The sequence below is a fragment of the Bombina bombina genome, unplaced genomic scaffold, assembly GCF_027579735.1.
Source record: "Bombina bombina isolate aBomBom1 unplaced genomic scaffold, aBomBom1.pri scaffold_838, whole genome shotgun sequence".
Lineage (NCBI taxonomy): Eukaryota > Metazoa > Chordata > Amphibia > Anura > Bombinatoridae > Bombina > Bombina bombina.
In genome coordinates, this window is record NW_026511148.1 from 80,329 (window position 1) to 96,302 (window position 15,974).

General features: G+C 39.1%; 1 protein-coding gene across 1 annotated transcript in view; it reads left to right on the plus strand.

Annotated features, from left to right (window-relative positions):
• The window catches only part of LOC128643634 (beta-1,4 N-acetylgalactosaminyltransferase 1-like), a gene marked incomplete at its 5' end in the record, with an annotated part of 135,695 nt that overhangs the window by 76,331 nt on the left and 43,390 nt on the right, over positions 1 to 15,974 (plus strand). The window contains one exon of the mRNA XM_053696467.1: positions 9,280 to 9,317. Within this exon, the coding sequence (XP_053552442.1) occupies positions 9,280 to 9,317 (38 nt within the window). The remainder of the gene's footprint in view (positions 1 to 9,279; positions 9,318 to 15,974) is intronic.

The following is a 15,974-nucleotide window of genomic DNA, read 5'->3' on the forward strand; positions in this document are numbered from 1 at the left end:
TATCAATCAAGAGATTGTTGTTCCTTCTTTATGCCCAAATCCTTCTTCAAAGAAGGAACGTCTACTGCACAACCTGGATGTAGTCCGTGCTCTAAAATTTTACTTACAGGCAACTAAGGAATTTCGACAAACGTCTTCTCTGTTTGTCATTGACTCTGGGCAGAGGAGAGGTCAAAAAGCTTCCGCTACCTCTCTTTCTTTTTGGCTTCGTAGCATAATTCGTTTAGCTTATGAGACTGCTGGACAGCAGCCTCCTGAAAGAATTACAGCTCATTCTACTAGAGCTGTGGCTTCCACTTGGGCCTTCAAGAATGAGGCCTCTGTTGAACAGATTTGCAAGGCTGCAACTTGGTCTTCGCTTCATACTTTTTCCAAATTTTACAAATTTGACACTTTTGCTTCATCGGAGGCTATTTTTGGGAGAAAGGTTCTTCAGGCAGTGGTTCCTTCTGTATAAAGAGCCTGCCTATCCCTCCCGTCATCCGTGTACTTTTGCTTTGGTATTGGTATCCCAGAAGTAATGATGACCCGTGGACTGATCACACTTAACAGAAGAAAACATAATTTATGCTTACCTGATAAATTCCTTTCTTCTGTAGTGTGATCAGTCCACGGCCCGCCCTGTTTTTTAAGGCAGGTAAATATTTTTTAATTTATACTCCAGTCACCACTTCACCCTTGGCTTTTCCTTTCTCGTTGGTCCTTGGTCGAATGACTGGGAGTGACGTAGAGGGGAGGAGCTATATGCAGCTCTGCTGGGTGAATCCTCTTGCACTTCCTGTTGGGGAGGAGTAATATCCCAGAAGTAATGATGACCCGTGGACTGATCACACTACAGAAGAAAGGAATTTATCAGGTAAGCATAAATTATGTTATTTTTTAAAAATTGACCATTGTATGGTACCGCTTGAAGCAGTCCCCAATGCAGAGTCCAGGCTGTCCAGGGCAATCAGGACAGTGATATACAGTGTCCCTTCTCTGCCCCCTCTTGGTACAGACTCTGCATTTTTTTTTGTGGTCTCTGCTTTGCGGCAGTAGGGGGGATTTTAAAAATAAAATGAGTAGCCCCAACTCTGCTCTCTCCCATCACCGCCCGGGGAGCAGGTGCATCATGGTACAAAATCCCCGAAATGATCTGGAGCTGAAATTGTAAAAAAGTCAGTTTCATTCCGGGGTTTGCTTTTTTGAACAACAAAAAAGCGTTGTGGGTTGCAATCTGCATTAGGTAAATTGCAACCTTTTTGTACCAGGCCCTTGTCTTCCGCATAATTAGGTAGGGCTGCAGCAGCTGATCTGCCAGATCAACCCCACCCATATGTCTGTTATAAGACTTGATGCACACTGGCTTCCTTATGATCTCAGCTCTGCCACGTACAGAGACCGCCACCGTCCTCTCTGTGTGGATGGTGGTAAGAAGGTATACATCCTTCTTGTCTCTGTACTTCAGTGCCAACAGCTCCTCTTGGCGCAGAGCAGAGGTCTCCCCCCTTCGTAGCCGGGTGCGTACAAGTTGTCCTGGGAAACCTTTGCGGTTCTTTTTAATAGTACCGCAAGCTACTGTATCAAAGCAATACAGTAGCTTGAACAAAAGGACACTTGTATAAAAATTGTCTAAGTACAAGTGATACCCTTTGTTCATTAGGGGTAATATCAGGTCCCAGACAATCTTGCCAGTGGTTCCCATATGTTCTGGGCAACCTGGAGGGTCAAGGTGGCTATCCTTTCCCTCATACACCCGGAAGGCCTGAGTATACCCAGTCTCGCTCTCACAGAGCTTATACACCTTTACCCCATACCTGGAGCGCTTGGAAGGAATATACTGCTTGAATCCCAGCCTTCCCTTATACTTCATCAGGGATTCATCAACGCATATATTCCTTCCAGGTGTATAAGCCTCTGCAAACCTGGCAGAAAAGTGGGTAATCAGGGGGCGGATTTTATACAGCCTGTCAAATTGGGGATGCTCCCTAGGGGGGCACAGGCTGTTGTCGCTGAAGTGCATGAAATGAAGAATCATTTCATATCTCTGCCTCGACATACTCTGGGAGAAAATGGGGGTAGAGCAGATGGGGCTACTGCTCCAGTAGGAGCGAACGGAGGGTTTCTTTATGATGCCCATCAGCATAGTCAATGCCCAGAATTTTTTAAATTCTGGCACATTGATGGGGGCCCATTGCTGCTTTGCCAAATATGTTTCAGGCTTTGCAGCACGGTACTGATGGGCATATAAATTAGTTTGGGCGACAATGTTCCCCAATACATCATCACCCAGAAACACCTCCAGAAACTGTTGGGGGCTAAAACCTGCCACATCTATATTTATGCCAGCATTTGCTGTGAAGGGTTGGATATCTGGCCTCTGGAGATGAGGCGTTACCCACTCTTCAGCGGCAATGGCAGCAACACGCCTCCTTCTAGCAGGGGGGCTGGCAGGGGGGCTAGCAGGGGGGCTGGCAGGGGGGCTAGCAGCCACAGATACATCACTATCAGTTGAGACTGCATCTAATGATGTATCTGAGCATATGGCAGGGTCAAAATTGGGGTCTGAGTCAGACATAGAGGCATCTGACTCTGACGCAAGGATGGCATACGCCTCCTCAACACTATATCTTTTCTGTGACATTTTTGTATCTGTCACAGAAAACCAAAATTAATTAATTAACTAAATGGCCTTTGGTTTTTTTTAAAAAAAGTACAGCTATGCTAATGCCAGTGATTTATAGCAATCACTGGCAAGCTAGGGGTTAAATACTCTTTAAATTAAATTAACTAAATGGCCTTTGGGTTTTTTTAAAAAAAAGTACAGCTATGCTAATGCCAGTGATTTATAGCGATCACTGGCAAGCTAGGGGTTAAATACTCTTTAAATTAAATTAACTAAATGGCCTTTGGGTTTTTTTAAAAAAAAGTACAGCTATGCTAATGCCAGTGATTTATAGCGATCACTGGCAAGCTAGGGGTTAAATACTCTTTAAATTAAATTAACTAAATGGCCTTTGGGTTTTTTAAAAAAAAAAGTACAGCTATGCTAATGCCAGTGATTTATAGCGATCACTGGCAAGCTAGGGGTTAAATACTCTTTAAATCAAATTAAATTAGCTAAATGGCTCTGAAAGGAGCCTTTGGGTTTTTAAAAAATGACAACAACAAAAATTAACCCCTAAAAAAATGCACAGACAGCAAAAATGTACAGCTATGCTAATGCCAGTGATTTATAGCGATCACTGGCAAGCTAGGGGTTAAATACTCTTTAAATTAAATTAAATTAGCTAAATGGCTCTGAAAGGAGCCTTTGGGTTTTTAAAAAATTACAACAACAAAAATTAACCCCTAAAAAAATTCACAGACAGCAAAAAAGTACAGCTATGCTAATGCCAGTGATGTATAGCGATCACTGGCAAGCTAGGGGTTAAATACTATTTAAATTAAATTAAATTAGCTAAATGGCTCTGAAAGGAGCGTTTAGGTTTTTAAAAAATTACAACAACAAAAATTAACCCCTAAAAAATGCACAGACAGCAAAAAAGTACAGCTATGCTAATGCCAGTGATGTATAGCGATCACTGGCAAGCTAGGGGTTAAATAGTCTTTAAATTAAATTAAATTAGCTAAATGGCTCTGAAAGGAGCCTTTGAGTTTTTAAAAAAAAATACAACAACAAAAATTAACCCCTAAAAAAATGCACAGACAGCAAAAAAAAAGTGCAGCTGTGCTACTGCCAGTGATTTATAGTGATCACTGGCAAGCTAGGGGTTAATGGCTCTGAAAAGAGCCTTTGGATTTTAAATTTTTTAACAAATAAAAGAAATAAATCTCTCTCTGCTAAAATACAGGTCTCTCTCTTTCTCCAACAAAATGGCAAGTGAGGAGAGGGAGGGAGATCCACACTGATCAGAGTCAATATTTACAAATATTGACATGATCAGACAAATGGGGTATTTTATTATTATTATTTTTTTTTTCTAAGAAGGCTCAGATTGGGTGACCCTAGCTTGCCCCTATGGTGAGACAGGCTAGGGACACCCCCAGATGCCCCATGATGCACCGGGCATCGCCATTTTGGAAGCCTCATGGGGGAGGGGGGGGGCGCTATATGTGGGCTTTTTTATTTTATATTATATTTTTTTTTCTCACATTTTTACTTTTATTTATATACTAACTAAGTGCCTCGACCCACCGAGGCACTTAGCACACTAGCAGAGCATCGGAAGCGTGTCCGATCGCTTCCGATGCTCTGCTGCACTGCCGGGCTCCACGTGGAGCAAAACCGGAAGTGATCACTCAAGGGGGAGTGATCGCTCCGGTCCCGGCACTCCGTAACAGCACTGCAGGGATGCCCAGACATCGAGGCATCCCTGCAGTACTGTAATAGTGCCTGGAAGCGATCTTGATCGCTTCCAGCACTCACTTTAGCCGAGGACGTGCAGGGTACGTCGTCAGGCGTTAACTGCCTTTTTTTTTTCAGACGTACCCTGCACGTCCTCGGTCACTAAGGGGTTAATAAAGTGTTTAACTGTGTTTTTACTGTAAATATTTAACATTCTAATGTTCTTCACATAGGGGTATATGTTCTATTTATTCATAAATACATATTTCTATATATTCTTATGTTTTTTTGCACAAGTATATATTTAAACCTATATATATATATATATATATATATCTATATACTCTATATACAGTATATATATATATATATATATACAGAATATATACACGTATATATATATATATATATATATATATATATATATATATATAGGTATAGATATATACACATATATATAGGAATATCTATTTACAAATACAGTACATAGAACATATTCCCTTATGTGAAGATCATTGAAATGTGAAATATTTACAGTAAATGCACAGTATAACACTTTATTAAATGTGAATATTAGAATAAATATGATTTTAAAAGTTTTCATCTATTTAAATACCTAGGGGCCTATCTATCAAGTTCTGAATGGAGCTTGATGCCCCATCTTTCTGGGGAGCCTGCATGCTCGTCAGAAACAGCAGTTATGAAGCAGCGGTCACAAAGACCGCTGCTCCATAACCCTGTCCGCCATCTCTGAGCAGGTGGACAGGAATCGCCACAATTCAACCCGATCGAGTATGATCGGGTTGATTGACACCTCCCTGCTGGCGGCTGATTTGGCTGCGAGTCTGCAGGGGGCAGCGTTACACCAGCAGCTCTTGTGAGCTGCTGGTGCAATGCTGAATACGGAGAGCGTATTGCTCTCCATATTCAGCGAAGGTCTGGCGGACCTGATCCGCACTGTCGGATCAGGTCCGCCAGACTTTGTTAAATAGAGGCCAAAGGCTCCAATACACTAATATATATGTCTAAATATGTGTACATATGTATTTATGTGTATTTATGACTGTAAATACATATATACTCATATAAATACATATGTACACACATATAAACATATATATATATACATACATATACATATTTAGAGGTGTTCATTTATTTATCTCTTTTTGCCTGCTTTTTTCCTAACACCTGAGACCTCATAGCTTTGAGCCTTTATAACTTTTGTGTGCAATTTTCTTTTTAATAATTTTTATTAGACAGTGTTATTATGAGTGTAACTATACTTTGTAATGTATTTTTGATGTGTTTTGTGACACTTTTTTGTTTCGCAAAGCAGTTAATAGAGTTCTGAGGACGCAGTAATCATTTGAGCATAAATCGCGATTGCGCTCAAGCGATCGTGTTGACTTTCAACTTGTAATACGAGTGGAGAATCTGATGCGCACAAACAGCCGTCATATACCGCCTATCGCTCGTGTGTAACTGTTAATGCACCACTTGTAATCTGGCTCTAAAAATGGCAAACTCTGTCATTTTAATCTAATGCAGAAATGTTTTCTAATTACAAGCTATTTACTACCCTTTTTAGTAATGTTGACACAAGATATACATTTTTTTTTTATCCCTTAGATTAATTTTTGGACTATGGGAGAGTCGTAAAGTAAAAGTTGTCAAATTCAAATAGATATTTTAAAAATAACGGTATTCTAAATCATTATGTTTATCTAACAGCAGCTTGTGGATTAAAACTAAATAAAGTATATTCCTTTAACCCCTTAACGACCAACGACGTATGGGGTACGTCCTGCAAAAAAATGCAGTTAACATCCAACGACGTACCCCATACGTTGTTGGTCTTTGAAAGCAGTGGAAGCGATCCAGATCGCTTCCAGACGCTTTCATGTTATTGCAGTGATGCCTTGATATTGAGGCATCCTGCAATAACACTTTTTAGCGGGATGTGGGAAGCTACACTACAGAAAAATAGTGGGGGGGGGGGGAACATTTTATTGTAAACTGGGTACTGGCAGACAGCTGCCAGTACCCAAGATGACGCAAATAAGGTAGAGGGGGAGGGTTAGAGAGCTGTTTGGGGGGGGGGGATCAGGGAGGTTGGGGGCTAAGGGGGGATCCTACACAGCAGAATATGGCTTTAAAAAAAAATTATAAAAAAAAAATAAATACCTTTTATTTTAGTACTGGCAGACTTTCTGCCAGTTCTTAAGATGGCGGGGACAATTGTGGGGGAGGAAAGAGAGCTGTTTGGGAAGGATCAGGGGGTGTGATGTGTCAGGTGGGAGGCTGATCTCTACACTAAAGCTAAAATTAACCCTGCAATCTCCCTAATTAAGTGAACGGTTTTTTTTATTTGGTAAAATGGTGGCATGAAATATAACAAAATGGGCCTAGATAAATACATTGGGTTGTCTACTACACTAAAGCTAAAAGTAACCCTACAAGTTCCCTACAAGCTCCCTAATTATCCCCTTCACTGCTGGGCATAATACACGTGTGGTGTGCAGCAGCATTTAGCGGCCTTCTAATTACCAAAAAGCAACGCCAAAGCCATACATAACTGCTATTTTTTAACAAAGGGGATCCCAGAGAAGCATTTACAACCATTTGTGCCATAATTGCACAACTGTTTGTAAATAATTTCAGTGAGAAACCTAAAATTGTGAAAAATGTAACATTTTTTTTTATTTGATCGTATTTGGCAGTGAAATGGTGGCAAGAAATATACCAAAATAGGCCTAGATCAATACTTGGGGTTGTGTACTACACTACACTAAAGCTAAAATTAACCCTACAAGCTCCCTAATTAACCCCCTCACTGCTGGGCATAATACACGTGTGGTGCGCAGTGGCATTTAGCGGCCTTCTAATTACCAAAAAGCAATGCCAAAGCCATATATGTCTGCTATTTCTGAACAAAGGGGATCCCAAAGAAGCATTTACAACCATTTATGCCATAATTGCACAAGTTGTTTGTAAATAATTTCAGTGAGAAACCTAAAGTTTGTGAAAAAATTTCTGAAAAAGTGAACAATTTTTTTTATTTGATCGCATTTGGCAGTGAAATGGTTGCATGAAATATACCAAAATGGGTCTAGATCAATACTTTGGGATGTCTTCTAAAAAAATATATACATGTCAAGGAATTTTCAGGGATTCCTGAAAGATATCAGTGTTCTAATGTAACTAGCGCTAATTTTGAAAAAAAGTGGCTTGGAAGTAGCAAAGTGCTACTTGTATTTATTGCCCTATAACTTGCAAAAAAAGCAAAGAACATGTAAACATTGGGTATTTCTAAACTCAGGACAAAATTTAGAAACTATTTAGCATGGGTGTTTTTTGGTGGTTGTAGATGTGTAACAGATTTTGGGGGTCAAAGTAAGAAAGCCACTAAAATAAAATACCTTTTATTTTAGTACTGGCAGACTTTCTGCCAGTTCTTAAGATGGCGGGGACAATTGTGGGGGAGGAAAGAGAGCTGTTTGGGAAGGATCAGGGGGTGTGATGTGTCAGGTGGGAGGCTGATCTCTACACTAAAGCTAAAATTAACCCTGCAATCTCCCTAATTAAGTGAACAGTTTTTTTTATTTGGTAAAATGGTGGCATGAAATATAACAAAATGGGCCTAGATAAATACATTGGGTTGTCTACTACACTAAAGCTAAAAGTAACCCTACAAGTTCCCTACAAGCTCCCTAATTAACCCCTTCACTGCTGGGCATAATACACGTGTGGTGTGCAGCAGCATTTAGCGGCCTTCTAATTACCAAAAAGCAACGCCAAAGCCATATATATCTGCTATTTTTTAACAAAGGGGATCCCAGAGAAGCATTTACAACCATTTGTGCCATAATTGCACAACTGTTTGTAAATAATTTCAGTGAGAAACCTAAAATTGTGAAAAATGTAACGTTTTTTTTTATTTGATCGTATTTGGCAGTGAAATGGTGGCATGAAATATACCAAAATAGGCCTAGATCTATACTTGGGGTTGTGTACTACACTACACTAAAGCTAAAATTAACCCTACAAGCTCCCTAATTAACCCCCTCACTGCTGGGCATAATACACGTGTGGTGCGCAGTGGCATTTAGCGGCCTTCTAATTACCAAAAAGCAATGCCAAAGCCATATATGTCTGCTATTTCTGAACAAAGGGGATCCCAAAGAAGCATTTACAACCATTTATGCCATAATTGCACAAGTTGTTTGTAAATAATTTCAGTGAGAAACCTAAAGTTTGTGAAAAAATTTCTGAAAAAGTGAACAATTTTTTTTATTTGATCGCATTTGGCAGTGAAATGGTGGCATGAAATATACCAAAATGGGCCTAGATCAATACTTTGGGATGTCTTCTAAAAAAATATATACATGTCAATGGATATTCAGGGATTCCTGAAAGATATTAGTGTCCCAATGTAACTAGCGCTAATTTTGAAAAAAAGTGGTTTGGAAATAGCAAAGTGCTACTTGTATTTATTGCCCTATAACTTGCAAAAAAAGCAAAGAACATGTAAACATTGGGTATTTCTAAACTCAGGACAAAATTTAGAAACTATTTAGCATATGTTTTTTGGTGGTTGTAGATGTGTAACAGATTTTGGGGGTCAAAGATAGAAAAAGTGTGGGTTTTTTTTTCATTTTTTCCTCATATTTTATAAAAAAATATATAGTAAATTATAATTGAAAATAATTGTATCTTTAGAAAGTCATTTAATGGCGAGAAAAACTGTATATAATATGTGTGGGTACAGTAAATGAGTAAGAGGAAAATTACAGCTAAACACAAACACCACAAAAATGTAAAAATAGCCCTGGTCCCAAACGGACAGAAAATTAAAAAGTGCTGTGGTCCTGAAGGGGTTAATGAGGCCTTGTTTGACTATAACTATAAGATCTATAAATTGGCATAATTATTTTTTTGTTTGCTTTTAGGTCTAAGTTTACAAGATTCTCTCAGGAAAGTATTCAAGGTAAGCAATTGTTTGTTTTTAACTGTATCTTTCTTCGCTCTCTCACTCTCAATATACTTAGGAACAAGTAGCGTCTTGTCATTTAGTGCTATACTGTAGCTGATTTGTAATTGGCTGCTTATCAAGAAAAATACTTACCATCAGTTGTACTTTTGCTTATGCAGTCCTTTTAAACATTTTGGGGCCGATTTAACAAGGGCAGAATGGCCCTAAATGTAAGTTTTCAATTTACTTCTATTATAAAATTTGCTTTGTTCTTTTGTTCTACTTTGTTGAAGAGATATCTGAATAGGTAGCAGGCACATGTCTGGAGCACTAAATGACAGGAAATAGTGCTGCCATATATTGCTTTAGCTATTGTATAACATTTTTGCAAAATGACTGCCATATAGTGCTGCTGACACGTGCACACTCCTGAGCTTACCTTACTGCTTTTCAACAAAGGATAACAAGGAAACTAAGAAAATGTGATAATATCACTAAATTGGAAAGTTGTTTTAAATTGTAAGCAGTTGCAATCCAACATTTCAATTAAAGAGATATGAAACCCAATTGTTTTCTTTCAAGATTCAGGCCTAGATTTAGAGTTCGGCGGTAGCCGTCAAAACCAGCGTTAGAGGCTCCTAACGCTGGTTTTGGGCGCCCGCTGGTATTTGGAGTCAGTGATTAAAGGGTCTAACGCTCACTTTTCAGCCGCGACTTTTCCATACCGCAGATCCCCCTACGCCATTTGCGTAGCCTATCTTTTCAATGGGATCTTCCTAACGCCGGTATTTAGAGTCGTTTCTGCAGTGAGCGTTAGAGCTCTAACGACAAGATTCCAGCCGCCTGAAAATAGCAGGAGTTAAGAGCTTTCTGGCTAACGCCGGTTTATAAAGCTCTTAACTACTGTACCCTAAAGTACACTAACACCCATAAACTACCTATGTACCCCTAAACCGAGCTCCCCCCACATCGCCGCCACTCGATTAAAAATTTTAACCCCTAATCTGCCGACCGCCACCTACGTTATACTTATGTACCCCTAATCTGCTGCCCCTAACACCGCCGACCCCTATATTATATTTATTAACCCCTAATCTGCCCCCCTCAACGTCGCCGACACCTGCCTACACTTATTAACCCCTAATCTGCCGAGCGGACCGCACCGCTACTATAATAAAGTTATTAACCCCTAACCCGCCTCACTAACCCTATCATAAATAGTATTAACCCCTAATCTGCCCTCCCTAACATCGCCGACACCTACCTTCAATTATTAACCCCTAATCTTCCGATCGGAGCTCACCGCTATTCTAATAAATGTATTAACCCCTAAAGCTAAGTCTAACCCTAACACTAACACCCCCCTAACTTAAATATAATTTACATATAACGAAATAAATTAACTCTTATTAAATAAATTATTCCTATTTAAAGCTAAATACTTACCTGTAAAATAAACCCTAATATAGCTACAATATAAATTATAATTATATTTTAGCTATTTTAGGATTAATATTTATTTTACAGGCAACTTGGTATTTATTTTAACTAGGTACAATAGCTATTAAATAGTTAAGAACTATTTAATAGCTACCTAGTTAAAATAATTACAAAATTACCTGTAAAATAAATCCTAACCTAAGATATAATTAAACCTAACACTACCCTATCAATAAAATAATTAAATAAACTACCTACAATTACCTACAATTAACCTAACACTACACTATCAATAAATTAAATAAACACAATTGCTACAAATAAATACAATTAAATAAACTAGCTAAAGTACAAAAAATAAAAAAGAACTAAGTTACAGAAAATAAAAAAATATTTACAAACATAAGAAATATATTACAACAATTTTAAACTAATTACACCTACTCTAAGCCCCCTAATAAAATAACAAAGCCCCCCAAAATAAAAAATTCCCTACCCTATTCTAAATTAGAAAAGTTACAAGCTCTTTTACCTTACCAGCCCTGAACAGGGCCCTTTGCGGGGCATGCCCCAAGAAGTTCAGCTCTTTTGCCTGTAAAAGAAAACATACAATACCCCCCCCCCCAACATTACAACCCACCACCCACATACCCCTAATCTAACCCAAACCCCCCTTAAATAAACCTAACACTAAGCCCATGAAGATCTTCCTACCTTGTCTTCACCATACCAGGTTCACCGATCCGTCCTGGCTCCGATATCTTCATCCAACCCAAGCGGGGGCTAGACATCCACTGAAGAAGTCCAGAAGAGGGTCCAAAGTCTTCCTCCTATCCGGCAAGAAGAGGACATCCGGACCGGCAAACATCTTCTCCAAGCGGCATCTTCGATCTTCTTCCATCCGGTGCGGAGCGGGTCCATCTTGAAGCAGGCGACGCGGATCCATCCTCTTCTTCCGATGTCTCCCGACGAATGACGGTTCCTTTAAGGGACGTCATCCAAGATGGCGTCCCTCGAATTCCGATTGGCTGATAGGATTCTATCAGCCAATCGGAATTAAGGTAGGAATTTTCTGATTGGCTGATGGAATCAGCCAATCAGAATCAAGTTCAATCCGATTGGCTGATCCAATCAGCCAATCAGATTGAGCTCGCATTCTATTGGCTGATCGGAACAGCCAATAGAATGCGAGCTCAATCTGATTGGCTGATTGGATCAGCCAATCGGATTGAACTTGATTCTGATTGGCTGATTCCATCAGCCAATCAGAAAATTCCTACCTTAATTCCGATTGGCTGATAGAATCCTATCAGCCAATCGGAATTCGAGGGACGCCATCTTGGATGACGTCCCTTAAAGGAACCGTCATTCGTCGGGAGACATCGGAAGAAGAGGATGGATCCGCGTCGCCTGCTTCAAGATGGACCCGCTCCGCACCGGATGGAAGAAGATCGAAGATGCCGCTTGGAGAAGATGTTTGCCGGTCCGGATGTCCTCTTCTTGCCGGATAGGAGGAAGACTTTGGACCCTCTTCTGGACTTCTTCAGTGGATGTCTAGCCCCCGCTTGGGTTGGATGAAGATATCGGAGCCAGGACGGATCGGTGAACCTGGTATGGTGAAGACAAGGTAGGAAGATCTTCATGGGCTTAGTGTTAGGTTTATTTAAGGGGGGTTTGGGTTAGATTAGGGGTATGTGGGTGGTGGGTTGTAATGTTGGGGGGGGGGTATTGTATGTTTTCTTTTACAGGCAAAAGAGCTGAACTTCTTGGGGCATGCCCCGCAAAGGGCCCTGTTCAGGGCTGGTAAGGTAAAAGAGCTTGTAACTTTTCTAATTTAGAATAGGGTAGGGAATTTTTTATTTTGGGGGGCTTTGTTATTTTATTAGGGGGCTTAGAGTAGGTGTAATTAGTTTAAAATTGTTGTAATATATTTCTTATGTTTGTAAATATTTTTTTATTTTCTGTAACTTAGTTCTTTTTTATTTTTTGTACTTTAGCTAGTTTATTTAATTGTATTTATTTGTAGCAATTGTGTTTATTTAATTTATTGATAGTGTAGTGTTAGGTTAATTGTAGGTAATTGTAGGTAGTTTATTTAATTATTTTATTGATAGGGTAGTGTTAGGTTTAATTATATCTTAGGTTAGGATTTATTTTACAGGTAATTTTGTAATTATTTTAACTAGGTAGCTATTAAATAGTTCTTAACTATTTAATAGCTATTGTACCTAGTTAAAATAAATACCAAGTTGCCTGTAAAATAAATATTAATCCTAAAATAGCTACAATATAATTATTAGTTATATTGTAGCTATATTAGGGTTTATTTTACAGGTAAGTATTTAGCTTTAAATAGGAATAATTTATTTAATAAGAGTTAATTTATTTCGTTATATGTAAATTATATTTAATTTAGGGGGGTGTTAGTGTTAGGGTTAGACTTAGCTTTAGGGGTTAATACATTTATTAGAATAGCGGTGAGCTCCGATCGGAAGATTAGGGGTTAATAATTGAAGGTAGGTGTCGGCGATGTTAGGGAGGGCAGATTAGGGGTTAATACCATTTATGATAGGGTTAGTGAGGCGGATTAGGGGTTAATAACTTTATTATTGTAGCGCTCAGGTCCGCTCGGCAGATTAGGGGTTAATAAGTGTAGGTAGGTGTCGGCGACGTTGTGGGGGGCAGATTAGGGGTTAATAAATATAACATAGGGGTCGGCGATGTTAGGGCAGCAGATTAGGGGTACATAGGGATAACGTAGGTTGCGGCGGTTTACGGAGCGGAAGATTAGGGGTTAAAAGTGTAATGCAGGGGTCAGCGATAGCGGGGGGCGGCAGATTAGGGGTTAATAAGTGTAAGGTTAGGGGTGTTTAGACTCGGGGTACATGTTAGAGTGTTAGGTGCAGACGTAGGAAGTGTTTTCCCATAGGAAACAATGGGGCTGCGTTAGGAGCTGAACGCTGCTTTTTTGCAGGTGTTAGGTTTTTTTTCAGCTCAAACAGCCCCATTGTTTCCTATGGGAGAATCGTGCACGAGCACGTTTTTGATGCCGGCCGCGTCCGTAAGCAACTCTGGTATCGAGAGTTGCATTTGCGGTAAAAATGCCCTACGCTCCTTTTTTGGAGCCTAACGCAGCATTTGTTTGAACTCTCGATACCAGAGTTAAATTTATGGTGCGGCCAGAAAAAAGCCTGCGGAGCGTTAACAGCCCTTTTACCGCCGAACTCTAAATCTAGGCCTCAGATAGAGGATAAATGTAGCCACCAATCAGCAAGCGCTATACAGGGTCTGAACCAAAAATGGTCGGGCTCCTAAGCTTACATTCCTGCACTTTCAAATAAAGATACCAAGATAACAAAGAAAAATAGATAAATGAAATACAAAAATTGGGTTTCATATTCCTTTAAAGGAAGTAGAACCTACACGGCTCCAAGTGTAACTATTCTGGACTATTGGAGTCCACTGACCTGATGAAGAGGTGGTACCTCAAAACTCATCTTGTCATATAGTCTTGCAAGGCTTAAAGGGACACTAAACCTACTATTTTCTTTCCTGATTCAGATAGAGCATGCAATTTTAAGCAACTTTCTTATTTACACCTATTATCAATTTTTCTTCATTCTCTTGCTATCTTTATTTGAAAACGCAATAATTTAAGCTTAGGAGCCGGACAATTTTTGGTTAATTAGAATATTAAAGAATGCTCACCAGTCCTTCTATTTCCCTGGTGGAATGATCTAAACATCATACAAAATGAATAATTTAACCATTCGCACAAAAATAAGCAGGGAACGATTGTATTGTTAAGGTGCATCAAAAATCGTATCAAAATTCTTCACCAAAAATCGTATTTTAATATCAAACATATTACAAGTAAAAAGATTTCACACAAGCAGTAAACCAACGCACGCAAAATGCCGTATGTGGAATATCCAGACAGCGTTAAAGTGTTCCTCCATGCACTTTAATATAAATATATATATACTGTATACATATACACACGCACCGGCCACTTGATTTGGTACACCTTGCTAGACAACCATTATTTATTTTGCTTAATTTTGCTGTAAAATACCTTGTTTATGCAAACATTGTGCATATCTCACACTCCCTAGACTAGAAATAACAGAAAGCAAATACTGTAACCTAAATATCCTTCAAAATGTTGCACATTGCCTAAAGTAGCTACATACTAGACTGACTGCTACTAGACAAACGTGTTTACATCTAGCTTCAATTGGCCACAATTACGAGGATATTGAAGTCAAAATAAAACTTTCAGGATTTAGGAGCTTAGAATAAAAAAACTTGTTTTACTAGTGTCAAATAAATCCCTTTCTCTTGGCATAGTTGATGAAACACACCTCCTTTTCATGAGAGCATAAAGAGAACATTATACTTGCAGTATACTTGTATTAGCAAAGGTGCCTCTAGTTACCACTATTTCAGTGGCTTATGCACAAATGCTGTGGGTGCCCTGTGTTTCCTCATTCAAAGACTGCAAGTTAATTGGTGTTGGGGTTCATGTGATGTGTCATTAAAATGACATGCCAGTCACAGTGTTTAAATGCTGGTGCACATAGCACACATAGCACACACAGCATATGCAAGAATGCTTCTGACACAGTGATTTTTACTTGAAGCATGTTTGCTAATTTATGCATATTGTAGAATGTGTTTATTAAAAACTAAATTAACAGTCCAACCGTTTATGCATTTACTATAATGTAACTGAATATTTTTAACACATACCAAGTCTGCACAACAATCCTAATATGGTATACTTTTTCCAATTGTAGTGTAATAATAACAGAATGCCGCAGGACAGTTCAAGCCAAACATCACTGGAATGCAGACGTTTTCTTCATTACCCTTGAATCAGTTAGTCGTATTAAAACTCAGAATAAAGCAGAACTGGCTAGTTCAATGTTTTTAACTAAATACCCTTTATCAGTAATCTAAAAACTACACGCAAACATTAATTGTCTGATTTAGCTCAGTTCAGATAGAGTGCAAAAATGTTCCAATTTATGTCTGTTATCAAACACACTTCTCTTGTCATCCTTTTGTTGAAAAGCATACCTATATATGCTTGGAGCATGCACATGTCAAGCAATTTAGAGCACTAGATGTCAGCAGTTTTTGCAGAAATACCACAGGGTTCGCTGACAGCTGCTACAGCAGTGGAAGCCCTTACAAAGGCTGATGTACTGTATGGTGGCCATTGTAAAG